The sequence below is a fragment of the Ammospiza caudacuta genome, chromosome 1 (assembly GCF_027887145.1).
Source record: "Ammospiza caudacuta isolate bAmmCau1 chromosome 1, bAmmCau1.pri, whole genome shotgun sequence".
NCBI classification, from domain to species: Eukaryota; Metazoa; Chordata; class Aves; order Passeriformes; family Passerellidae; genus Ammospiza; species Ammospiza caudacuta.
This window is the reverse complement of record NC_080593.1, coordinates 64,404,841-64,432,451: the sequence shown is the minus strand read 5'-3', so window position 1 is coordinate 64,432,451 and position 27,611 is coordinate 64,404,841. Positions and strand designations below refer to the sequence as shown.

The following is a 27,611-nucleotide window of genomic DNA, read 5'->3' as shown; positions in this document are numbered from 1 at the left end:
AGATAAATTCTAAGTTTGTACTTGTTCTGAGATGAAAAGAGTATATGATGGTAATTCAAGCAAAGCTGTAATATAAAGGAATAATTTAGCAAGGAGGCTGAATTGAAGTTGCACAAGCTTTTTTTTTTTTTTTTCCTTAAATTAATCTGATGCAGTATAATTGTCTGAAAATAACTAAAAGCTCAGCTGTGAGCTTTTATACACCCCGGAAGAAATGCCTATATGTAATTTTTCACAGGAAAGTACTGAAGGCAAAATGCCAGCAATGATTGCATGAAATACAAAGTAAATTTATTTCATCATAAGAAAATTGTAGATTAACATTTATACTTCCTTCTGTTTTTGTGCACTCTCTGCACTCTGATGTATCTATATTTCTTATCTGTGGGTGTGGTGCATTTCCTACAGCAGGAAAAGTTCTTGAGGGTTTGGTGTCATGTGGCACAATTAGATATTCTCTCCTGCTGCTTGGCTGCTGTGAATCACACCCGTAGGTCTGGAATACGGAACTGCAGGATTCCCAACCCCTCTTGCACACAGGGACCGCTTAAAGAGTGTAATTTTAGTATTGACAGAGTTAGATGAGCACCATCATCATTAAACACTCAGATCTGAAATTACACGGGTACTTTACTTTTGAGTTCAGATTTTTTGCTCAATTCCTCTCCAACGTGAAGAAATAATTTTTTTTTAGATGACATTTTTCACAAGCAGAAGCCAGCGAGGTTTCAGACATCAGCAGCTATGCAAAGTGCTCTCCCCAAACAGGTTAATTTGGGAGGGTTTTGATGAGTGTCACATCTGAAAGAAGCCTCGCTGCTTTCAGTTTTTTACCTTGCGGGGCTGGGGTGGGAGCCGTGGCCGGGAGCTGCCCAGGGACCCCGAGCAGAACGTGAGGCGTTCCCTGGCCGGGAGCTGCCCAGGGACCCCGAGCAGAACGTGAGGCGTTCCCTGGCCGGGAGCTGCCCAGGGACCCCGAGCAGAAGGTGAGGCGTGCCCTGGCCGGGAGCTGCCCAGGGACCCCGAGCAGAAGGTGAGGTGTGCCCTGCCGGGAGCTGCCCGGGTGCCGGCGATCACCTGCGGCTGAAGTGAGTCTGGCATGGGAAGTAGGAAGTGCTGTGCTCACGCTTCCTGTACAAATAAATGCGGCTTTCCCACAGCCGCTGCATGCGGGCTGTGAGGCGCGGGTGAGATATAATGGCAGCACGCACTTAATAGCAGGGAGGGGATGGTTTCTCGCAGTGGCACAGGGGCTGGCAGACGAGCCCTGCTGCAGCCCTTAGAAGCGTTCAGCTGTCAGAGCGCCAGGGACCAGGAATCGGCTGCGCTCCTCGCTGCGAGCTGCGCGGCTCGGTGGCATCGTGGTTCCTTGGGAATGCCCGAGTCTGAGTGCAGCTGCTGAAAAGTCACACAGCTGGCACTGAGCGCTGCTCTCCTTTCAAGGTATGTTGGAATGCAGCTTTCTGTCTGTTTTAGGATACCTGCAAAGAACAGAAAGCCAGCATTTGCTTCTAATGCAAGAAAATGGAAAAGGCTTTTTTTCTTTTTTTTTCCCTTCCCCCCCCCAAGGTAAGGACTAGAATGATTAAATAGCTAAAATAAATGTTATTTGTGGTTTGGCTAAAATCAAACTACGTGGTGCTTAGAGCTGAGGCAGAAGGAAACCTTGGTGTCCTGACTGTTAAAAGGCTGAAAATAAATAGACGTCAAGTACTTCCCAAAAGGGTGAAATGACTTTTGACAGTGTAACTTTTGGAGAAATATCTATGTGAAGTGTTTGAAAATGCTGCAGAATTAGGATATGTCTGTGTGAAAGGCAGTTGCTAAAATGGCTTATGTTTTAGTTTAAATAGAGGAACTTTCATACTGGAAAAATACCTGATTAAGCTGGAGGAAGCCTGAGTTTAAAATGCTGATACTTCCTCCTGGTTTAAAGGCATTTCTTCTGGCAGAGTTTCATGCAGCTGGTATCAGGAAGGAAAAAAGGCATTCATCTGTATTGTGCATGTGTTAACTTCTAATCCGTGTTAATGTACACTTCTAATCTGATCAGGGTTTAGGGTTATGTCGTTTATGTAAGCACATACAAAATCTGCCATACTTTAGTTTCCTAGTTTGCATTTAAATTTTTTTTGATGCTGAGAATAGACAACTGCATTTACTGGAATGTTTGCCCTGCTTTCTCATCATAAGGCTTTCTCAGTGCGAAGCAGCTTTAGTAATAAAGATATTTCAGTCTAGTTTATTTTAAAGCTCTGTATTTTCTGTAATACAAAAGTACTTTGCTTCCTAACTGCATGCAGCAATATCGAATGTCTTCCTTCAGAGAGCACTGTAAGTTGTAAAATATTTAGAATTACTATAGTAAAGAAAGCATTGCAGGGTGCCTTCGAATCTTCTTGGTCAATAGACACCGAATGCTTTAAAGAAGTAAATTTTAGCAGAGATACACAAGCTGTGACTGAAAATACCCCCATGCAACTTTCCATGTGCCTGTGAGCAGGCAATCTGATATGTTTGGCTGCCCTCAGCCTGAAGGGCAAGCGGTCTCGGTTAAGGGCAGGCACTGCGTTTGGGATTCCAATATTTACGGAAACAGAAGTTTCAAAATCTTGTTTTAAATATTTTTCAAAACAAGCAGATTGTCCTGATGCTTGTCCTGTATAGGACTTGTCTGTGCCTGAATGTGAGTGGGTGTCTGGGTTGTTGCTTTAACATGAAAGTGGCTGAAATGCTTCCATCAATGAACATAAGCTATTTTGGAGAAAGAACTGCACATTGATAGGGCTGCATGGCTGCAGTTATGCTGCTGAAAGTAATACTTTAGATTATGGATTGAGAAGTGTGTGTTTGCAGAGTGTCTAAAGCTGTAGTAAAGTGGAGGTATTCTTTCAGAATAAACCACAGCTACTCCAGAGCCAAGCAAGTGTGATGACAATCAAACTCCTTTTCTTCCATGCATCTTACTGGCTGATGGGGGTGTTTCACACAAAGTCCTGTATGCTCACGTCAGGACACAGAAACCTCCCTAGGCTTCATGTGGAACTAGCATTTGGCAACCTGGAATAGTTTCTGCTCCCCATTCTGCATGCACCTCAGTGGTGGTTGTGGGCTTCTTTCCCGCAGATGTGACATTTTGGTGATTCTGTTTTTGTGGTAGTATGCCTTGGAGCAAAAGTTAGCAGTATAAATAGCAAACAATATGGAGTTTTTTCTTTCTAGCTAGGTTTTTTGATTGCACTCTATTCTCTAAATGCTTCATAACCTTTGTAGAAATAAACAGTGTGGAAGTGATTGTCTGCCCTTTCCCTTTTGGTGGAGGAAAGTGTCCATATTATTGTGCACATACTTGTCCATATTATTATTGTGAGTTTAAAATGCAACTGTGAGAATCAGCAAACCCCTCTGTAGGGAAACAAGCAGTGCTAATGCTTAACCTGGTTCCCAGCTCATTAGTATGCCTCTGATATCATCTGTGGTGTGAGCCTGAGCCCTGTGCCTGCAGTTCACCCTGTTCAGACCTTTCAGTGACTGAGACCCAGTGGAGTGTGTTGCTTTGATGTAGCTTGAAAGAACTGCTACAGACTTGCTGTCCCTCTTCTGGAGTGGGGAGTTTTCTTGAATGTGCCTGTAACTTCACAGTGCCTATAGGTTGTGCGTATCAGATCCATAAATATCTCCTGGGCTAGTAGTACTGTGACATCTGAGACCATAATTACAGCTCTGGGCCCATGGATAGCTCAGGCACACGTGAACAAAATACTGTGGCAGGCTGCCAGTGTCGCCATGAGCTGAGTCCATCAGACCTCCTTGCATATCTTAAAGCAGACTTTGCCTTCAGCTTTGTGAGGCTGAAAGTGATTCTGGAGCTGTGCTTTTCCTCTGGTACTTGCCCAGAGCTGGGTACATTTCCCTTCTCTTCCTCTGGTTTCTCCATGCCAAAGCGGAGCCCAGTAAAATGCACTTCACAAATCGTCTTCTTTGCCCTTACATTCATTCCGTTTGAAATCTGATCTTCTTTTGGTTTGCAAAAGGAAACATTGAGGAAAACAAGAAAGAACAGATCCAAAGGGAAAGACAGCAGTGATATTAAGCTCAGCCTCTAGCATTCTGTATTTCTCCTGAAGCATAGCTGAGCTGCAGTGCTAGACTATGAGCCTTCTCACTTGACAGAAGCACAGGTCTGAGGGCCATCGTACACTGCAAATTTACCTAGTCTTGGACAAACATTTACAGAGATGCTTGTGCCAAATAACTTTGTGCTGATCAGTAAGAAAATAGTGTTCAGTAATCGTTCTGTGTCTCTTCTAAATAGTTTTGGCTCAGTGGGAACTGAGTGGGCTTTACATTCGTAAAGTAGGTCACTGCTAGGAGATACTAAAACACTAAAACAAAAATAAAAAATCTCAAGTTACAAAGGTCCTTATCCTTCCCTTCCTGCTGAAGTAGAACTTTTCCAACTCCTAGTCTTCCAGGAGGAACAGAGGTGCCAAGTAGAAATTTTTAGGCTCCAGAGCATAACTAGGTTAATTGCATTGCAAACATACTTTCAAATAAAAATGCAGCTATGTAAAAAACCACTTTTTTTTGAAGTTTCCTAGATCTCTTTGTATGTATTGGTACTTGTGCACAATGACATACGTGTTGCTCATTTTTAGTTTCTTTTATTCTATTGTAATAATAAAAAAATGTCATTAGTTACCCAAGATCTGGGTGGGGTTTTTTTTTATATTTTTAGGGGAATCTGCTCAGCCCGCAAGAGAAAACCCATAATATGTAGTTAGAAAGGTCACCAGTGTACCTTCTGCTCTGAGTGTACTTGGTTCCTGCAAGCACAGTTCCAGCTTTGGTTGAGTTTGGGCTAACTTAGCATCCTTGCTCCTTCTGAGTGAGTCAATATCTCTCTGGAGTCAATATCTCTTTGGAGTCCCAAAGCCAGCCAGCAGCAGGCACAATGATTTGGGACACATGAATCTGGGTCACACTTTTGGGTCCATGCACATTAGAACAAATTCTCTGCATGGAGTTTCTTCCTGTGTATTTCCCAAGCCTGTTGTAGGCACAGCCATCAGGGGTACTCGTTATACATGCTTTTTGTTGCAAGGAGAGACAAGAGAGCATAGAATCATGGAATGGCTTGGGTTGAAAGGGACTTTGATGACCATCTAGTTCCAGCCTACCTGCCATGGTCAGGGACATCTTCCACTAGACCAGGTTGTTAATAGTTCTATCCAACCTGGCCTTCCAAGGATGAGACATACACAGCTTCTCTAGGCAGTCTATTCTGGTGTCTCACTATCCTTCTGAGGAAAGAATTTATTCCTAACACCTAATGTAAATCTCCTCTCTTCTAGTTTAAAACCATTCCACTTCTTTGATCACTATCTGCCTGTGTAAAAATTGCTTTTCCTTTTTTATAGACCCCCTTTAGCTACTGGAATGCTATACTGATGTGTTCCGGGAGCCTTCCCCTCTCCAGGCGGGACAATCACAGCTCTCAGCCTGTCTTTGGAGGAGAGTTGTTCCAGCCCTCTGATCATCTTTGTTGCCCTTTTCTAGATGTGCTCTAAACAGGGCCATTGTGCTTCCTGTGCTGAGGACCACAGGGCTGGATTCAGAATTCCAGGTGGGGTGTCAGCAGAGTAGAGGGGCAGAATCCCCTCCCTTGATCTCCTGCCCGCTTTGCTTTTGGTGCAGCCGAGGGTGTGGTTGGCATTTTGGACTGCAAGCACTGATGCTGTTGACTCATGTCCAGGTTTTCATCCATGAGAACCACCAAGTCCTTTTTGGCAGAGCAGCTCTCAATGAGTTCTTCTCACATTCTGTACCCATGTCTGGGATTACTCTGACCCAGGTGCAGCACTTTGCACTTGGACTTGCTGAACCATTTAGTTCTTATGCACCCATTTCTCTAGTTTGTCCAGATGCTGGTTAGGAGACAGAATACAGAATCACTTTTTATTAGAAGGAAAAATTACCATTTTACTGTCATGCTCATGCTTCTGCCCTTTAATTGAGACTGTCAGTATTTGTGTCTGTTGCAAGCTTTTCTGCCTTTTGCTTTGTTGTAAAAATGAGGAGAGGATGGAAAGCATAAGACATGAGTCATTACTCAAGGAGTGGACATTGTCTGAGTATCTGACAGAGGCTTTGATGATATTGAATTCATGTTGAATTTTCAGATAGATGGGAACAAAACTTGCAGATCTGAAAACATTGTTGTGTTCTGTATATTTGCAAAAGGAAAAATCATGGGCACAGAAGAGCTGTATCTGTTTTTGGGGACTGAAACGATTAATTGGAGGCTACCACTGCTTACACTCTTAGTGCTGTATGTTGCTGTGGCGTGGGGGAGATTTCTTTGCACATGTGTGCATATATAGCTGCAAATAGTTCAAAATTGCACGCTCTAAATCCCTATGTACGTAGAAGGAAAAACACATTTAATGACAACTCGCATCCAGGCTAATCCTTTGCATGCAAAGAAAATTCCAGAATTAAGTAGAAGCAGTGACACACAGGCTGGCACTGGTTATGTCTGAGCAGTAGATGGGAGAGTTCATATGTTCTGCCTGTGATTAATTTTTGAAGCATTCTGATGGAGGTGGGGAGATGATGAAGGAAAACAAGCCAGTCTCCCCACCCCCCCCCTTAAAAAAAAAGAAGGTTACAGTGCTGTAGTCATTGGGGAAATGGAGCTGATCCTGTGGGCTGTTTACCATTGCAGTCACTGGAACATTTTTCACAGCAGTGGGTGCTCTGCCAGCCACTGATACTGGAACTCTTCCCCATGGGGTTTGCCCATTTTAGGGCTATGATAACATCCACAGGGCCAGCAATAACTTGCTTGCTGAAATTTTGCACAATGGAGAAGATGCAATCTTGCACCCTCTTGACCTCTCCACAGTTGCCCTGATGGTTTCAGTGGTGGAGATTCTTCATCACAGTTTCCACAGAAAATCTGTGGGAAAGGCAATCATGCTCTTTGCCAGGGGTGAAGTAGAAGCCACATACATGTACATAATTTAGACAATACTACTATGAGGATGTGTATTTTTAGTGTTGGTCAATGTTTTTGTTGCAAATACCCAAGCAATGAGCATGGCTTGAGCAATTTCAACCCCCTTGTTAACTTTGCTTATCGCATTTTGGGAGGAAGGACCAACAAATTAAGGAAACATACACTTGTGAAGAGTAGAAAAAAGTCAGGAATTCTTGTCTTTTCTCCAATTCCACAACAACGAGGACAAAATGCCTATTTTGCCTATGGGCATTAGTTGTCATGGTCATAATTAAAAGACCAGCTAACAGAAAGTTTCTAGAAAATTTTCTGTAAGACTGTAATCCTGTAATGTAACAAGTCTATGAGCTCTTTTCAGCTCTACTTACTCATTTTTCTGAGAGTTTGGGAGGTGGGGCAGCTTCTTACAAAGATAAGCTCCCAGTTGCTTATCTTTGCACACATAATGCACAGGTCCATTGAAAAGCACTCCTTTGGAAACACTCCTCTTGGCAGGATTTGGACTGCATGGCTAAGATCATGTAGAGACTAGCCAATTGTTAGCAGAGGCTGAGGCACTTGAGGCTGAAATCTCCTATGTTTACAGGTTGCTGTTCTCCCTTGTAATTATTTCTGCAATGAATGTTGAAATTTGGATCTGAAGTGAGGGAGTGATGAATGCAAACCTCTTACTGCACTTGATGGACACTTCTGGTTTATTACATGTCTTATACTAACATCTGGATTTCTGAGTATTACATCGAGCCCCTGAGAAACTAACTGTGTTCCCTGTGCTTGGCACAATACAGGCAGAAATCTTCTTGTAAATGCTTGGAGCCTGAAGCACAGAGACAGAAGGTGGATGTAGAAATAGGGTGGGAGAGGGCAGGGCAGCAATGAGACAGCGTTGTGTTGTGTGATATACAGTGTCATTAGCCAAACAGCGTTTTTACCCAGGTTTAAGCAAATACTGTATTTGTCTTACACTGTTAATAAAATGCAGAGCAAAATAGTGTGTTAAAAATGTTTATTAATAAAAATGTTAATATACAGTTGTTTTAAAAATACATGTCTGTTAAAGTTCGTCAATAGTGTAAGACTAATAGTAGTTGAAGGTATTCCAGCATAGTTCACATCTGTTCAGTAGCATGTCCGTGAGGTCTGTCAGTGGTTAGAGGTGCCCTGAATTCAAAGCCTGGGCACATGGGGCTCCTCCACACTGGAGCAGTAGGCAATATGGAAGGAGTTGCCTGCAGCAGAATTCCTCCCAGGATCTGTCTCCCAGCGTGCTGGGTTCTTACCCTTTCCCATGTGTGGGCTGGGAAAGAGGGAGATGAAATGTGAATACCGAGAGGACAAGCAGAGAGATGTAAAGTCAGGGGACTGCTACTGGTGTTTACTTCTCCTTTTTTGCCTCTGCAGATCAGGTCAGAGCTGGAACTTGTCCTTTCCTCATCTCCAGTTGCCTTTGGAAGGACTTGTTGAAGAGCTGGCAGAGGAGTGGTTTAGGGATAGACTCTGACTAGTTTAACTACCAGTCATGAAAAGCAGTAGTAATAAATGTGTTTAGTTTCAAAACAGCCTCATGTCCGGGTCCAAACCTCTACTATTGTTTCTTGCCAAATTTCAGCATAGTCAGTAGCTGTTCATGTTGTTTTCTTAATGGCAAAGGCTTATGTTAGAGATAGTGACTTCCCCAAGGTCTAATCCTCAGATTTGACTTCCAGTCTTTGATTCACTGACTGTCCTTGTAGCTAAGACTTGAAAGTTACCACTGGGTAAGCTTTCTAAGTCACTGAGATACATTTGGGTCAAGGGCAGTTTTCAATGTTTCAGTTTTTATTTTGGTGACCTCAAACAGCATATTTATTGTATAATAATCAGCAGTGTATTTGGCTGTAAGATTAGATAGGGGCAGATTAAAATATTATATGTATTAGTTTTGTTCACTGAGCAGTCACACAAAAATCATTATAGGAGGAAAATCAACTTATTCTGTCATTTCTGTTGATGTAAATCTAAAGTTGCTAAAAGTGCTTTTCAATGCTTGCAGTGAAAAAAGTTTGTAGGGCTATATTCTTGCAAGTTTGCACTTTCTGTGGCTTAACAAAACTATATGGACAGAGATGTTAAAGGTATTATCTTATTGCAAGCACTGAAAGAAAAATTCTCAGGTCATCCCTTCTAAAAACAAACACACGGTAATTTTTTTTCCCAATAGTTGGCTTTCAGTACCTTTTGCAGAATTCAGTGAAGGATCAGGTTCATTGTTCCTGTCAGTTGCGTTGTTCCTTGGCTTCTGGCAAACTCTGCATTCTCCTCTTGACACCAGTAAGGTTCTTGCTGGCCCTTTGGAGGCCTGGCTTTGTGTCACATCTCTGCCTTGACCTGCTTGCCTTGTAGTTGGGACACTGCTTGCTCCAGACACAGCTTTGGCAGTCTCCAGCCAAGGGACCCCAAGAGTCCAGTTAGTTTCTTGTTAGAAGAAGAGTGCAGACTACAGTCACATGGAGCTGGTCCCTCTGTTTTCCACTGTTTTTCCATTGCTTTCACTTTAACAATGTGTGTTTACAAGTCTCTCCTAAAAATCTTTTATGTTAGAACAGGCTAGTGTTGCAAATGTCTTCTGAACACACCCTATTAAACTGTAAACATTCCAGCTCAGAGATTTAGCATATCCCAGGGTTTTGTTATCTGATTAACAAAAATAAACATTTTTTTCTGTGTCAGAGGCAAATTGTTACATCTGACTTTCTATTCCTGTCTTAGCAAAGACAGCTAGCCAAGTTATCAACCCATTTGACCTCCCAAAAGGTCAATTCCTTTTACTTAGTAAATTCCACAGTTACCAAAAGCCTTCATGTGGTCTGAAAGAAAGATCTGTCATTTGTCATTTTGAGGAATGTGTTTTTATTTAATAGTGGTATATTACCTCTTGTCAACAGGATATTAAAAGTAAAGTACACCAAGCTAGTTTGAGTGGAAATTCCTTGTAGCTTAGCATTAGCATATGTTGCATTGTGTCATTAAGAACAGGGGATGTTATTTAGAAAAGCTTTAGATTTTAATCTCAGACCTGGTAACCAGTACTTGGGATTCCACTTGGTATAATTTTGTTGTTTGAATGTGTTTTGGAAATATTTGGAAATGTTTGATGCCAAAACCACTCTAGTTCTCTTTTCTGACTGCATTTTGTTTCACTGCATTTTGTGCTGATCAGCTTTGCTGAGCACTGTGACCAGGATGAACATAAAACCTTAGGAGAATCCTGCTGTTGACCTCCTGCAGGACCAGGGGTCACTATAAGCCTGTGTCTGGGGCCAGCACCATCCCCCTGCTCAGTAAGGCACAGTAAGCCTGATACATCTGAGTCACCCTGAGATGGAAACCCACAGGCCTGCCCAGCACTCACATCCAGGAGATCTGGTGCAGGAAGCTGTGGCTTTCCAGGCTGCCAGTGTTGATAGAGCTGTGTCCTGAACTTGGATATGTGCTGGTTTCAAGCACAGAACTGAGTGAAAGTGGTGGCTTCTGCAATATGGTCTGACCTCATCCCATGCAGAATGGCTTGCTCCCATCCTCATGGACTCCATGAGTATTGCCATTGTGTGGCTCCTGTCAGTATTGCAACGAGTCAAATACCATGTTTTGATTATGCCTTTCAGTTTAATAACAGGCTGAATTATTTCTCTTTTAGCTGACATGTTTTTATATTTAAGTGATCCAAAAGTGCTTTTCCTAGCTCCCTTCAGCTGTGAGTGGCAGCATTTATTTCACCATTATCTTGTAGATTCCCTGTTCTTGAACTCTCCTGCTTTTTAAGAGTGGAAGGGGGAAATTCCCATTTTTTTCCCCTCTTACCTGTTCTCAAGCAGTATTGCAAGGAAATCTATAGAGGATTCCCACAACTGCAGTCACATCTGTTTCAGAAAAAAGGTATATATTCTGCTATTTTCAGTTAATAACCATGGTCTTCTTGCAAAAAACCCCACCTCCCTGAGGACATATTGACATAGGCTCACAAGAAGTTGCTGTGAAGAACTGCTGTTCTAAATGTTCAAAGTTACTCATACCTCACAGTATTGCAGTACAGTAGAGAAGTTATCCAACAAGTGTATTCTCAAAACCTTGTGGAGACTGATCTGCGTGTGTTCTAGTGGTGTTCTGGTTTATTGGGAAGCTGTTCAATGTGTATTTTAAATATCCTAAAGTGCTGGTATAAAAATTCTTGGCAGAAATCCAGATCATATTCTGAATTACTGTAGTCAGTCCCTTAACTCCCTTAATTTTTTTTTTTTTTTTTTGGGTGCAAGAGGCTTTCCACTCACTGCATTTCTTTAGAAGTATTTGAAATATTTATTTTTTGCTTGCTAGCTTGATATGAAAATACTCCATATAGCTACTGCTTCTTGAATAGCAGCTCAGCAGCTCAAGGTTTTGGGTTTTTTTTCCAGGCATTCCAATGAAAACAAGTGAGAGAAATTGCCTTTGGTGTGTTCTCATGTACCAGCGCATTTACTTAGGCTGCTTGTCCTTTAAACAAGTTTTCTGACAATAAAAATTTCACAGTGTAGAAAGCTGTCATGAAATATTATACATCTGACTTTTCTTAAACCTTGCTCAAAGAGAACAGATATTGAAATGCTTTTATGCTCTCTAATGCTTCGGCTTGGTAGCATATTATGGTAATCCAGAAATGGGTTCTCCTTGTACATGCATGTAATCAACTGCTTGCTGTTTTAAGGCTCAGATGTAATGCAGTAATTCTGAATATATTAAAAATGTATTTAAAATGAGACCTTCTATTTGTGAATTTGGTTGCTTTTTTGAGACCGTGATTTCAGAAAATTTAAGTACTTGTTTAACGTCTTAATAACCTCATTTAAATAAAGCAGAACATTGAGGCTTTGATACACAGGAGCACTTAAACATATGATTAAATGTCATTCTTGAAGATGAAGCCTTTTTAAAATTGTGGGTTTAATCATATGTTTACAGCCTAACTGGATCGCTGCCTGATAAGTCATGCTGTATGGACTGGGTAGGTAGCTCTGTGAAGGCAGCGGAGAAATTATTGCACCAAGGGTTAGTGGTCTGTGTGTAAGACCACAGAAGCTGTAGTGCACTTGGCTCAGACTAATCATCTGAGCAGAGATGCTGAGTTTAAAAAATCTGCCATAGTAATGAATTTTGAATGACATTGTCTTGAGAGAGTTGGGACAGCTAAGGACTTGTAACCAAAAGTGGTAATGATGGCATTTCACTGAAATGGATAGAAATGTGGGTTTCTGACAGCTGTCTTCACAAGTCCTAATTTCATAGCTCAGTTTATATCTTGCAATTTGACTCCATTATCTTACTACCACTCTGTTACATGCTTTAAATCTTTCTGTAATTACTCTTTTTCCCCAAGGACCTGATTTTTAGCATTGGTTTTGAACACTCATGTTTTTCAGGTAGTTTTCTTTTTCAATTTTGTTTTTTAAGGAGGGAGCCTTGGTTACAGGAAACAACAGAATCCTGAGTGAACAATGTCAAACCATGTTTTTGTATGGCACTGAATTAATTTCATATGGGTGGATTACTTGAAAAATCTCTAGGGCATGAGAAAGAATTACTTGCAGTGCTTGCAAATGTGTCTCCAAGAGAGTTTAGTAAATACCTGGTACACTAAATAGGAGTGTAGCACACATGCTGTGAGTTTGCTTGATGGTAAATTCTTTCATTTTTTTTTTTTTTTTTGTAAAAGGGAGGGTTGCTGTGCTAGGTGTTAGACCCACATGCATCCTTATACCTTTTTTCAATCTCACCATGTTTATGCAAGTCCACATGCCTGGCTGTTGGTTTATGGGTGTACTGGGGCAGAGGGGCCTCTCAGGATGGACGTGCCAGCCCACAGGGGAAAACACATTAAGGACCCTTTTTGTTCCATTAATGTTTCCTGGAGCAATGTGTCTCATACCTGTGCATTTCTTGGCTTCCTTCTAATTGCAGCTTGACTAACTTCAGCAGAATTTTTTGTAAGCAGAGGACTTAAAGTAGCTTCTCCAAGAGCTCTGTTTTTTTGCAATTGGATGCAGCATGTGAAAAATGAAAGCATAACTTGTGGTGCTAAACATACTCCATTCATTCTCTTCCAGCTTCAGTGCAGGAGGCATTAATGAATTCTGTGTGATGTTTCTAAGTGGTGAAAGTCACATTCAGACACATTTTTTTTAGCTAAATACAGTGAGTTGGTTGCAGGCATATCGACAATGTCCAGCTCAGGAGACTGCCTGGCTTGTTTTCTCTATTGCATATACAGAGTAACTTCTGTTCTTGGGTTGTAGTCATGATTTGAACCAGCTGAGCAGGCTCAAGTGAGCCTTTGTGTGACTGTAACAAGGATGTTACCTTAAAATTCCTGCTTATAGGAAATGTTTCAGCAGTAGGTTACATCAATTTTTGATACTTCTGTGGAGCTGGGGTGGCTTGGCTTTGGATGTCTCCCAGACACTCACTCACCCAGCTGCTCTGTCACTCCCATCACCGGGAATTAGTAGTTTCCACTTTGGGATGCTAATGCCAGAATTTGCAATGAGTACCTGTCTAGAAGCAGGTATTACAGATATTTGCTGTTAGGAAGTAATTTTCAAGGTTAGACACCAGACACTCTAATGTCAGGAGGCCCTGAAGGCAGACAAGTTCTGCATTCCTTCCTCCAGTGCTTTTCTGCTGGTTTTTGTACTTCACTCAAAAGCTCCAATCTTTCGTGTTAGTGTTTCTGCTTGTATTACCCTTCTCAGCCCATTCTGCTTTGAGCACTCTCTAATGTTTTCTTGCTTATGGGCAGTGTTGAGATGTTCCAGTGCTACAGAAAGCACAAAGCTTTGTCACCTCCCAGAGACAAAGGGAAAGTGTCTGCAGGCAGATGAGTGAAATGGAAACGTTGGCAGGTCTGAGCTCTTGGCGAGCTGTGGTCCTGGTGACTGTGCAGTTTGCGCCTCACAGGGCTGATCCTCCCTAGCTCACTCACATTTGTTCAGACTTTCTGGTCCTGCCTTGTCCTGTGCCATCAGCACTGTCAGGGTCACAGCCAGGAAAGTATGAGTGTTCTTATGAGCTGAGCAGCAGACAATTTGAGGAAAGATGTCCAATTTCCTGGAAATCCTGTGCAATGTGAAAGGGGTATGATCTGCGTGTGTGTATGTGGCTGATAGAAGTAGACCAAAAAAGTGGATCTTCCAAGTTCCTGAGTGTTGATGCATGCCAGGGCCAGTTTGACCCTTCCTTGCCATGATTCACGCTGGTGCAGGATTCACACCAGTATATTTCTCTGGATTAGAATGCCCTCAAGAAGTCTTTGTCCGTATTCCACGACATCTCATGGAGCCTGTGCTGCTGTTCAGTGGAGGTTTTTTGCAGCATTGAGGTGCTGCACTACAGTTTCAGTGACACATTTCTTGCTTTGTTTGGGATGCATTCCTAAACAGGTCATTTGTGTTTGTAAACATGAAAGCGAAGATTTTAGTGCTTAACTATATGTTGTATTTATATGAGTGTCCATTGTTTTCCAGAAACTTTCAATTTACTTTAATTTCTGATCACTTTTGTTCATATAACTAAACACAGAATGATGTTTTACTTTTTGTTCTTGACTCATTTTTCAGACTCCCGCTTCTCGTGCACAACACATACACCCAAGATGCTTAATTTTCAATCTAGCCTATTGGCAACTCAGTTGCAATTACAATAGGAATTTTAATCCTCTGTAAAGAGGACTGATGGATATGTAATTAAGTAATGACAGTCTGTGGGACAATTGTAGCAAAGTGAAAGCCATGAAAATTCAGAGCAGCTGAGGTGGAACTTCATGGCTTCCCTGCCGAACCTGGAAGAGTCAGTTCTGCTGGGCTCATAAAGTTGAGGAGATAGTTGCAGATCTTGAGAGAGGACAACGCATTTTGAAGTGTTGGGGAAGAACAGGAGGAGTAGAGGCTGGGAACTGGAGGAAGATACTGTTATAACCATCTGATCTGATGATGATGAGAATGAACCTCCCCTGCAGACGTGATCTCAGAGCCCAGCTGCTGGTGAATGGGATTACCCTTCTCTGTAACCCTGACCTCTTCCCTGAACAAGTGTCCCTTGGCAGCAGTAGCAGAAGTCCCAATTCTCATGGGCAGATGGAAGGACCAGTGTGGGCTGGGTTGCTCTGGGAAAAGGAGCAGGGCCAGCAGGCCACGGGTCTGCTGCCCCTTTGACAGGCAGGTGTCCAGCGCTAACAGGATGGCTTTGCCTGTGCCAGCCTGACCCAGAGAGCTGCTTGTGGACAAGCTGGCCTCTCAGGGAGGAGTGCTCTTCCTGGTAGCCATGGTGTTTCCTTCAAGGGCTGAGCAGGCAGGACACAGAGCTGTCTCTGTGTTCTCTGATCCTGTTGTCTTTTGTTTGATGAACTCTGATGGAGTTAATGGGGCTGCAGTGAGCTGAGCCAGCCTGGGCTGGCTGGGGGTGGATCCTTTGTTGTGCCAGGCTTGCTTGGTGCTTGGTGTTGTCTGCTGGAGTTTTCCACAGGGTGCTCTGCCTGTTTCACAGAGAACCTCAGCTGTGCTCTGGCATCTTGGTGTGAGGGAAGGGTGAATATGTGGAGGGACAAGGAGTAAAACTGAATTTAACCTACAGTCTTCAGGGACAGGGGTTATCATCAATGAGAACAGGATATCATAATGAGTCCCTACAGCCATCACACTGTGGCATTAGCCTGCTACTAGCACAGAGCAGTGTGTCAGGAGCCTGTTCCTTGCTGTCACACTGAGTGCTGGATTTAGGCCATCTAAAATTAGCCTCTAGCCCTAAAACTCAATCACACACCTGAATCTTCCTACAGCTGCCTTAATGCTGCCTGCATGCAGGGTCATAACCCTTTTAGTTATACGAAGAACAGTGACTTTTGAAATGGTTGTATCCCATTTTATATCCATTCCCACATCTTGAAATATTCCTACCTGTTCTTTTGTGCATCTGTCCTTTTAGCTTCGCTGCCTTTTACTGTGTAGAAATCTCAGATCACTGCAGAGTGAGGGTGAGTAGCTCACCTGTACAGATGCAGCTGCTGTTGAAAAGCAACCTGAGTAAATGTGTTACAGTTCTCCTAAATACTGAGATAATGTCTAGCACGTGGGTTTAAATAACAGGTAGTTCTTGATCTGCCATAGCATTTCCAGTGACTCAGTGCTCCCTCCCACCCTTCTGCAGCAATTACAGAAGATTGTTGGAGTTCCTGACTCAGAGGGAGACTTCCTTCTAAGCCTTCTGGCCATACTGGAGCTCAAGCTCTGGAGTTGTACGGAGCAAATTGTGAGGGGCATCAGGGTAGTTGGCCCCAGGACTGCATCAAGAATTGTGTGGGAGTAGTGTATGTTATGGGCTAGTTGATAGCAAGCCATAAAAAGAAGTTTGCTTTGGAGTTTGGTTGCCAGAATCTTGGCCATGATGCTCATATCTCTTGAAACTGTGTGTTTACAAGAAAGACATTCCAAGGTATAAATCTGATGGCTTCTCTGATGGGATAGTCTAGGAAACTACCAAGTGTAAAAATTAAAAAGGGCTTAGTATCCTCTGACCCAGATTTATTGTGGATAAAGTGTCTTCCTGCAGATTGTGGGAGCACAAGGCATGAGGCTTTGGGGGCAGGCCTGGGGATGGGCTCAGCTGTGAGTAAGGTTATGAGATGAGAGCTGCAGGGAAGGGTTCCACAAACTCCATGAGCCCCATCATTCTCCCCCTAGGGAGGAATTCAGCAGGCACTGCAAGTCAGTACATCACATATGCATTGACGGTCTGCAGCTGCGTTGGCTGCTCCGGCAGCCACTGAATGGCAGCGGGGACGTGCTGCCAAATGTGACCTGACAGCCCTGCCCAGAGTGTGCTCAGGGCTGCAGGGGAGGCCAGCAGAAGAGGACCAAAGGGCTCAAGTCTCTGGTTTCCCTCATGAGATGTCAGATCTGACAAGCACATCAATAGGTTTTGATTGGTTTCATGTTCATGCAGCTTTCATTTGTGATGCAGCTCTTCAGATTTAGTAGAGCTGCACTCTTGGTGCTGCTGCAAGCAGCTGTGCACAGCTGGCCATCAGGTCTCTGCTTGTAAAATATGTGTGAAGGTTGTCTTGCCATCAGCAAAGTGTATTCAGAAGGAGGTCTGTAGAATCTGGGCCAAGTTTCTTAGAGATGTGGATAGATTTTTCTGTGCCTTAAATACAGTAGTGAAGCCCACTGTCTATGCTGAGGTGAGTAAAATCTGCAAATAGGCTTTGCATTGTTTCAGCTTAAGCACAAGGATATTCTCTTTAATTGCTTTTTCAGTGTTTCTGTGTAAGAACGAGGGTCTTGAGATTTTTTACGATTATGGTGCAGTGTTTTCAAATGCTTAGGCCAGAAAGCATTACATGCAGACATAGCATTTCCATCTGCTGCTCATCAAAGAAGAGAAATTTCATTCCTAAGCACTGCTGTGATGTGTAGTGAAAACATGGCTTTGGTGAGCATCTCTCTGTCAAAGTACTAGTGCACTTGGTTCACAAACATCAGTTAAATGCCTCAGAGGTCTATGAAATAAATAGAAGAGCTGGATGCCAGGAAGAGGGATGCACAAAAGCTACTTTTTGGCATCATTAAGGCAATGCAAAGAAGAGTACTGTGCATAAAATGCTCTTACTCATTTGATTTTAAGCTCCAGCCCTGTGTGAAGTACCACATACAAGCTGAAGTCCTTTCCTGGGTTAGATGCCTTCACCATCCCTCTTGGCAGTTCACTGTCTCAGTGACGAGAAGGTGGAGTTCATGGTACCCACCACCAGCATTACAGACTAAATGTTTGAAGTGCTTGCCTGGAAAGTGGGAGTCTGTTCTTGTCTTGCACTGCCTAGGGCAGTTTCCAAGTCACCAACAGGAATAGAAAGTGGGAGTGGAGACACTCACTGAAACTGTGTGGGTGCACTGAAGACTGAAGGATCCCATTTGGGTGGGAGTATGAGTCTGAAACTCATTTGAAAAGGCAGAGTGATATATATATATATGTAATGCCTCATCTGTATGTGTTTTGTTTTTGTTTGGCTTTTTTTTTATTTTGATGTTAAGCAGCCTGACTGAGGTGCTTTTTGCCAGCAAGGTGAATGTTCTCAGAGAACTCAGCCAGTTCAGGTCTCTTTGTAAATTTTGAATGGCCTGAAGTTGAGACTGGCTCCAAGATGTTGAGTAGTTCATTTGGGTGTGCAGGTACTTTTATGGATCTGAGATGTAAATTTTCAAAGCAACGGAAGTGACTGCATGGCTTGTACAAAGTTTCAGCTGCCAATTTCTCTTTTCAGGCTGAGTTGCACCATTAATGACTGCATGGACTCTGCTGAGAAGGCTTGTCCTGACACCATGACAGCTGATGAGTCAGAAGCTGGAGAGTTAGCTCTGGAGCCTCTCCTCACGTGCAAGCTATGTCTCTGTGAATATTCCCGGGATAAGATGACCACTCTTCAGGAATGCAACTGTGTCTTTTGTACAGCGGTAAGATCTGTCAGTGCCTTTACATTACAGAAGCAGGGTAATGGAAGATGGACAGAGCTGTGAGATGGGATTGCTTGTCTTGTTACAAGCATGTGCTACACCCGTGCTGACACAGGATGCTTTTCTAAAGAGCATTTGGTGTTAGCCTGTCTTGCGTTATTTAAAAGATTTCTCTTGTCATTTTACTTTTGATGATTTGTAACTAGTATATGTTCCCATCACAAGCACTAGTAAAAAGTATAAATAAAAGGAAATAAGATGCAGTTTGAGTGTTGGAGAACATACACAGTTTGCATGCAATCTCAGTATTTACTTTTTTCTGTAGCAAAACCTTGAAATATCATAGGATACCTGTGAGTTTTTGTTTCCCTGCTATCCTTTTCTGAGTTCTCACGGACCTTTAAAGTCTTCTATGTAACTTTTAAGGGCAATCAGAAAACCTAAACAAAAGTGGCCTTTTGAACCTTTGCCTCTGTGCTGCAGAGATGTTGCTCAGGTCATGCATTGCCTATAGTAGTCAGTAAAGACTTTTTGGCCTGCAAATTCAGATCAAATAAAGCTCGTGGAAGTGATAGAGGGAGAAGTTGAATGAGCTGATAAAAGCCCTACAGATAGTAGTACTCTTCCAGTCTCTTTGTCAGCATGGGAAAAATGGACCTTGTTTCTCTGGTGGTAGTGACTTTGATGTACCTCACTAATGGTTACTAAAGTACCTGACCTGAAAACAGGTCAGAAGTTACTAGAGGATGTTGGTGTGCTGCTTTTTGTTTTTTGTTTGTTTGCTTGTTTTGGTTTTTTTTTTTTTTTTTGTGGGGGGGGGGGTGGGGTGGGTGTGGGTTTGGTTTTATTTTAAACTCTAGAATAAATGTACTTGATTTTATTTTTAAAAATTTGTGGATAAACATCAAGCAAGTATGTTTAATTTTACCCTTGCTTGTTCGAATTCATGAAGAAATTGGATATTTGTGATGCCAGCTAGGGTGAGAATATCTTGACTTATGCTGAATTCAGGGTAGCTTAAACAGGATGAGAATCTAGCTGTGTATTTCAAGAAACGAAGATAAGATTGGTTGATATGCATTTCAACCTGAACTTCATGAAGTTTGTTTTCCATACTGACTTGCACCAAAGATTTCTGTGTTTTAGTTTGTAACAAAACTTTGAAGTTCATGTAACCTAAAAGGTAGATATGAAAATACTGCTTTAAATAAAAAAAAAAACCCAGAAAACTGGAGAAGTTGATGCTTTTACAGTGGTCCCACTCCTATGCCAAGAACTCAGTGTCTCTGATTTAGTATTAATGGTACAAGAACCTCAGTGCTAGCTGGGTAGAGTAACCCTCAGGGAAGCATGGGCTGCTGAGGACTGTGCAAGGCAGAGCTGGACTCTGCCCTCCAGCAGGGCACTGGCCAAAGGGAGAGGTCAGGGATGGCTGGGAGTGTTGTTGTGCCTGCAAGCCCCCTGTCAGTGCCACAGCTGCCATCACATCCATACACTCCTTCCCTGCCCAGCACCAGGAAGAGTCTCCTGTGAGCTTGGTGCTCCAGTGCTGTGACAGTGTCACGGAAGGTGCAGTCACAGTTACTTGGCATCTGTGCAAACTTTGCTGACTTTGAACCAAGAGCCAGCCATAGGTGAGCCTGAATGCAGCTGGGAGAAGCCTTTAGACACGCTCTATTTGTTTCAATGAGCATAATATGTCTCAATTGTGTTCGTGCTCCCAAGTCCAGCGTTTGTCTGACTGTTGCCTGTGTCCCAGTGTCCTCCCGATGGATGTGTCTGGGCTGATGCATGCCCAGACATGTAGATCTTGCATCCTGTAACAGTGAGGGCTCTGGAAACTTTTAATCTGGCTATATGGCTCTCTGTCTTGAAGCCAGAGCAGTTTCTGGGAGGCCATATGAGTTGCATTTTTGGGCAGCCTCCAAAAAACAGTGTCAGGAGCAGCTTGACATGGAGTGTCAGGACTTGCATGGGAGATTGCTTGGGGCACAGCCTGCAGCAGCTCTGCTGGTGTGCCATGCCCTAAATTTCCCCTCACCCATGCCAGGACATCTAGATACCTTCACATTACACTGAAGAAAGATTTTGGGGTAAGAATATCCACTGTGAGCTCTGGGATTGAGCACCAATCAGTTTTGCAGTTTTTCAGCTAGCAATGCTCTCAGCTTGTATAGCTTATTCTTCTGTCACTAAGGGTAATTTTATATATCCAGGAGCAGTATTAAACTTGAAATAGAAAAGGGCTTGACATGGAAATAATAGGTTCTGGTCCAATAGTCCAATAAGTTGAAACCATTGTTTTTGTTAATTTTTTGTTCTGTTACATGTGAAGTCTTCTGTTTTTTGTTTTTGTTTTTTTTTTTTTTTGTTTTTTGTTTTGTTTTTTTTTCCTTCCTAACTGTAATGGTGATGCTGCAACGATAATTATTTTTCATAGTATTTGTGTCTGTGGAAATAATTGGAAATTGTTACTATTTAGATATCTGTGAGGGTGAGGTTATATTTCCTTTTCATTTGTAGACTGTAAAACCAAGGCATTCAGACAACTTAGAATTGTGTACAGCTATTTTTTTTATTCTTAGAAACTTGCTGTAAACAAAATACCCCATAAAAGCTGTGTTCTAGCCAAAGTAAGTGAACTGTGCTTTAGCATGTGTATGTTTACATTTTGGTGGAATGTTGCTAGTAGGGCAGGAGTTTTTCAAATAACTGTAAGCATTTTTACTCTCTCTCTCTCAGCAGAAAAAGCAGATGGCTTGCAGAGCATACTTGCCATCTTACTTGGTAGCTCAGTCAGGTCTCAAGAGGCATGAGCCTTGTATTTTTCAACATGTGTTGCACTTGGCATAAGATTCCACTGCAGTGTGAGATAAAGCACACACACATCCCAAGAATTTGAAAATGGCTGTAGTGTACCTAATGACTTGGTTTCATTGTGTTTGGATTTACATGAGTTTTTAATGAAAGGCTGATCTCTGAAGAGGGCTGGGAAGAGATGTGAGATAGATTTTATCTGTGAAAGTTTTAGAGGACTGAACTTTACATTATTCAGTTCATTTCACGTGTCTATAAAATATTTGCAGGGTGCCATGCTGTGGTGCACACTTTCACATATGGATATTCAGCAACATCTGTACTGGTCAAGCTCCATGATTTTATGGTCCCTTTGTCACCTTTACTTATCCCTTTCCCAAAAGGGGAGGGGGGTCTCATCTGTTCCTGATACTGCTCATCTTGTACCTTGTCTTCCCACTCATCCTTGTATATTTGGTGGGGATGTCCTTCTTATCAGCAGGCCCTTACATTTACCTTTTGTTACAATTTTCTCTTCCTTGGATGTGCAGCTGCTCAGGTTTTTGCCCCCATGGTGGTCATGGTGCTCACATATGTATGTGAAATAACTATACACTGTGTCTGTCCACACCATTACAGTGTTAAAAAATACAGTATTTTATTGCACTTTAGTGCATCTGGGTCCAAAGCAGACTAACTAATTACTTCTTGATTGATCCACTTACAGAATAATACTTTGAATATTATACTTAGTTCTGATAAAAGTCCCTGAATGTTTGCTCTTTTCCTTCCTTCTTTGCCCAGAGAGCTCTCACAGTGCCTCACTCAGGTAAGGCTCTGGAGTGCTCTGGTGAGGCAGTGCCAGGAATGGGTGGGCCACCCTCCCCACCCTGCCTTTGCACAGCACACTGGGTGTTGCCTGGGCTTTGGTGCTCATTAGACAGTCTGGAAAGTGTGTATCTAGGAGACTCCTGCCTTTTCAAAACATGGCTGAAACTGGGAAGGCAGCAGGGAGAGACAGTGAGTGGTGTGCTCCTTGCATCCCCTGGGCTAGAACTGCCCTGGTGTCTGGCACAGCACACTCTACCCTTTGGAAGTGCTAGAGAGGAGTGCAGGACTAGCAGGAACACTGGAAATACCAAGGGCCCTATGAAAGACTCCATGTGAGTCTGTAGCCTGTAAGCAGTCGTGGAGGTGAGGTTTTAGCAGGTGGGGTAAGATTGCCCTGGTGGCAGCGGTGACAGGAGGAACCAGTGCACTGCTGTTGCAGAAACATGGTCTTAGGGGTCAGTAAAAATTACCAGTGTTGGCTTTACCCTGCACACCAATTCTTTCTGGTTTTGTCTTTCCTCTTTTCTTTGCCTCCTCTTAAGCATTTCAGGGCCTCAGTGAGAGCCAGGTGAGCAATAAATGGGATTGCTGCTATTTATGTCAAGCAGCAGCTCATGTCCATCTGTCTTGTGTTATTTACTGGCACAGGGTGTGAGATGTTGAAGACAATGTGTAACAAACTGAAAACAGAAAATGCTTTCATGTATGTTATTCTGTGTTGTTGGCACAGGTTTATGCAGAACTAGCATGATTCACCCTTTCTTTTTCCCAAGCAAATTCTTTGTTGAGTCTTGTACTTCTGAGAAGTGTGTGAGGCAACTGGGTTACAAAATGCGCAAAACAAATACCATGATGATCTACCTGTTTGTTATTTTGGTGCACACAATGCAGTCCAAATGAGATTAAACTTCAATGCAACCTTAGAAGAAGCAGGAGCCAGCATGCTAGCCAAAGTAGCTTCTGTGCTTTCTTGTGCTTCTACAAGTAGGCAGTGTTCCAAAGGCAGTTGGAGAACAAGATTTTCTGCTGCAGCGGTGTGTGACAGCAAGGCTAGGGCTAGGCATGGGCTCAGAAGGCTCCTTTGCTGCCATGGATGGTGTGGTGCCATGGACAGTCACCTGCCTGGGCCCTGGGGGGGCTTCAGCCTCAGAAAGAGGCTGCTGATGGCTGCTTTTACTAGAGGAGAAGAAGAAACTGTTAGAGAAATAGGAGTCTCCCTGTTGGTACTTCATCAACAGCAGACTCTAAGGCTCCTCTGCTTTCCCTAATGTTTTCAGGAGCAGCTGTGAATTGTCCTGCCTCCTTTGGGTGGCTGAACAGTGACATTTGGCCCTTAGTGCCGTGAAGTTTCAGATTGTTTGTGGAGGGGGGCACTGGGAAAATGGAAAAACCAATATGAGGGGTCTTTGTAAAAAACATGAGCAGAAGAATCAGAGAGCAGAGGAGATCAAGCAGATCAAGGACAAGGAGGACGCAAAAAAGAATGGGATACCTACTCAGTGAAACAGCTGTGTATCAATAACCCACTGAAATAATACTTAGTAAAACTTATGTAAGGGATATTTGGATTTGCCATCATCTAGCCAACACTGGGTTTTAGTATCACTTCTGTTTGTTTGTCCTCATTTTCAAGAATGGGTTTGTTCTCTTTTTTCTCCCCATCCTATAAGACACCTTCTCACAACTGCACCAGAACACTCACGACCTTCTCCTCTTCCTAAATATACCTTGTGCTGCAATGCCCCACTTACTTTATATAGAGCTCATCTCAGGTTGTTTTCCATTTGGAAGTGTTGACATTTGGGATTCTTTTTTTCCCTGCTCAACATTTGAAATTTTCAGAATAATTTTTTTTCAAGTTTTAAAAAAGAGAATTCCTACACCTGGTAATTTGGTACTGAACACAGAGCAGTTCTGTAGTAATTTTGATGGTTTAAGAACTTCTTGAATGTGTTTCTGTGCAGAGTAACACCAAAGGCAGAGTTGGGTTATCAAAACAGTATAGATGTACCCATTGACTTTTGAGGGATACCACAATTCCGGAAGAGGGACTGCATGTTTCCGAAGTCAGTAGAGGTGGCAGCCTCTGGATGGTGGCCAAGGGAGGATGGGAGGAAGAGGGAACTAACATTTTAATGACAGCATTGCATCGATGCAGTTGGTGTTATCTCCATTTAACCAATGAAGAAATCTGTATGAAGTAGGTTGTCAGTGCCTTGAAGTGCCACAGTAACTGAGCCAGACTGTGACATAAGCCTCATGCTCGTGTCTGTTTTGTAGCTGTTGTAAGGCCAGGTTTGGCCTGACACGGATTTTTGGCAAGAGAAATTATATTTGCAGCTGGTTTAATTTGGTGAAGTATGAGTTTCTCTGGGCCTTTTCTGTTTGGTGGTACCTCTTCATGGCAGCAATTACCAGGAACCTTGCCTGCTTTTTATGAAAGGCTGCTAGGATGTCTTGGACCTCATGGTTTCATACTGTGTTTCTGAGCAGAATTCAGCATCACTGGTAGATATTTTGAAACAAAGCTGATGACAACATATTTCTCAGGTACATTTGAAGGATCCCATAAAAATTAGGCTTGTGGACCAAGAGGAGGCAATTATGTTCTGGTCCACTGTCTTGTTTGCTTGGTGTTTTCACTTGGTCATTACAAAATTAAATTCTTGTTAGTGATGTTATTCCTTCCTTCCTTCTGAGCCATGAACTGAGTATATGTTCTTTGAAGCTACAGGGGCATTTTTTCACTTCCTTTCAAGCATCTTTATTGATAAGACTCTTATGTGGCCTGATCTTCTGTCTGTTCATTTATCACTGTATCTGGTTCTTAGCAGTTAAAATAGAGATTGGGCTATATTTCATTGGAATTTTGCTCCTTGCTTTAAACTGTGCCTATCATAAGTTTATCTGTAGCAAATGAAGAGATTTCTATTTTTGTCTAAAAACTTTAATTGGAAGAGCCTCACTTTTTTTTCCAAGTGAAGTGCAAATGCCTCCAAGCTAATTGCCAATAAACTTGTTTCATCTAGTTTTAAGACTTTCTTAGAGAGACTTGAGGAGTTTGAGTACCACACATTGAAAGTGACTGATCCATTTTGGTGATGGAATATGTGGAAGTGCAGATGTCACAGCAATGATGAACATATTATTAAACATTACATAGGTCTGCCATAAACACTATGAGTACTGTCTAGGGGAGTACATTTATCTTGGTACATGTTTGATTAGATGCTGGGTAGATCAAGGTAGTTAAATTTAGAGTTCTGATGTGAACTGTCTCACCAAAATTCATAATAGTAGATTGTGTACACGCTAAAGAACAGGTAACATTTCTAAAGTATAAGAAAAAAATGAATGTTATGTCTCACTGAATAAAAAGTACATAACCATGGCCCAGAACTAAAATAAAAACTGAATGCCTATCTGTTCATCTGCTCTGAATCATGAGACACTCTGGAATGTCAGCTGAAAAGTGAAGTATTCTCTCCATATACAGTGTTTCTGCCCTCTGCCCTCAAACTTGGAGTTTGTAAAAAAGCCTAGGCTAAACAAAACCTGAACCCCAAACAAACAGAGTTTTGAGAAGATCTTTGGAAGACAGATTTCACATTGTAAATAATTCCTGTAGATTTTAAGAGGGAGACCTGGGTTTTTCTTCTTTTTTTTTTGGAATGGAAATTATCTTCAAGTTAAATGTTAGGAGGAAAGACCTTGTTTTGGCAATATGCCTTCAATCATTTTTTGAATTTTCACATTTAATGTAGATAATGGCTTCGTACTGTCTGGGAAATACTGTAGGTCTGTTCTTTACCTTTGCATAATTGAATTAAAGACAAATACCCTTACTTGTCCTGTACCAGCTGCTGCACAGGGGCTGGCAGCAGTATTGGTGGCATTTGACAGGAAAATAAGCCAGTGTTTTCTGTTTCTTTTTTGTTTCTAGCCCTTCCTCCATGTTTCTTAATAAAGATACCTGTTCAGTTTTGTCATATTACACAAGGGGTTTCTTTTATGCTTTTGTATCCAAAATAATGAGGCTGTATTTTGGGATCTGAGGCAGGTTGGAGAGGGGCAAGGTGATGAAACATGTCCAGATACTTGAAAAGCAGTATGTAGGAATGATTGAGATCCATCTTTTGTTTTTGATACATAAATTATCTGAAAGTGGATTTGAATAGAAACCTCAGATTTCACAGTGAAAGGGATATAGTGCCTTTGTCACATCATTACCTAGCAATCTAACGCTAAAGTTACACTTTGAACTCATTTTTATGTCAAAATGCAGAACTGTTATGATCCCTTTGCAGAGTAAATACATAACCAAACAGATGTCTTTTTCTTGGTAAGTACGTTAAAAATAGCTTCTGTACAATATACTTTTGGGGAAAAAAAAAAGTTGAAGTTAGAGCAGCATGCAGAAGTGTTGAAATAAAAATCCATTAATAGCCTGAACAGAATTTTCATTCTTAGACTCAAAGCTGACCACAGAAAGCACTTCTGTTTATTATTGAAGAAGGAATCTTTTACATTACTGGTTCATGCATTCCTTGATTAGGCTTTTCAGTGTATTATTAAAGATGACTCCATTGCATTTCAATGTACTCTTTCAACAGCCCCTTAGCTCCAGGAGGGGAATATTTACTTGGGGAACTTGTAAGAATTTGCCTAAATAATAATGTTTCCTACAAGTTTTGCAAGGTACAAAAAAAACCAAAACAAAAACCCCCAAAAAAACCCCAAAAAAACCCAACAAAACTCCACCAAAAAAACCTCATGGGTAGCATTTTGTGACATAGGTAACTGGATATTGATGTTATTTTAATCAACAGAGGAAGGCAATGGCCTGAAAGACAAAACTAGCATAAGAGGAAAAAATCTTGCCCCAAAATGCTTAGACAGCAAATTATTGAAAAAAAAAGTCATTACATATTATGAATTTCAGGCAGAGAAAAAAATAGTTGTAGTCCTCTTTTGACTGAAGTTGTCAGTAGTCCTGTGTGAGCAAAACGTGCTTCACAAAGCTAGATCAGCAACAAAACATTCTGTTAGGTGTACTGAGTTTTACTAGTGGAATTATATTATCACATTTGAATTGATCTCTCTTGCTTGAATGCCTCAGGATTTTATTATGTTTCCCAGACCACAGATAATGTAGATGATATAGTTGCTCAGTGGGGCAAAATCTGAGTTAACTGATTAGAGCACACTTGCAGGTATGGGAATTAAAACTACTTGTGTTGGTGTCTGCTTTTTATTTGAGGGGTGAACATAATGGAATCAAACCTCCAGTGTGTGTTCTGTGGTCAGCAGGATTCTAACCTGTTCAGCAGGACCTTGGTCAATTTTTAGTTTGTTGTCTCAACCATCCTGCCTTGGCTATGTGAAACTTTCATGGAAACTTTGCTGGCTCCGGCCATGGAAAGGAAGAGGATGGCATTAATGTCACC

At 42.1% G+C, this 27,611-nt stretch overlaps 1 protein-coding gene across 1 annotated transcript in view; it reads left to right on the top strand.

Moving 5' to 3' along the window:
- The first annotated feature begins 1,231 nt into the window (after positions 1-1,231).
- The window catches only part of RNF144B (ring finger protein 144B), a 53,126-nt gene continuing 26,746 nt past the window's right edge, over positions 1,232-27,611 (top strand). The window contains exons 1-2 of the mRNA XM_058803672.1: positions 1,232-1,443; positions 18,348-18,537. Coding sequence (XP_058659655.1) covers positions 18,373-18,537 — 165 coding nt within the window. The 5' untranslated portion in view covers positions 1,232-1,443; positions 18,348-18,372. The remainder of the gene's footprint in view (positions 1,444-18,347; positions 18,538-27,611) is intronic.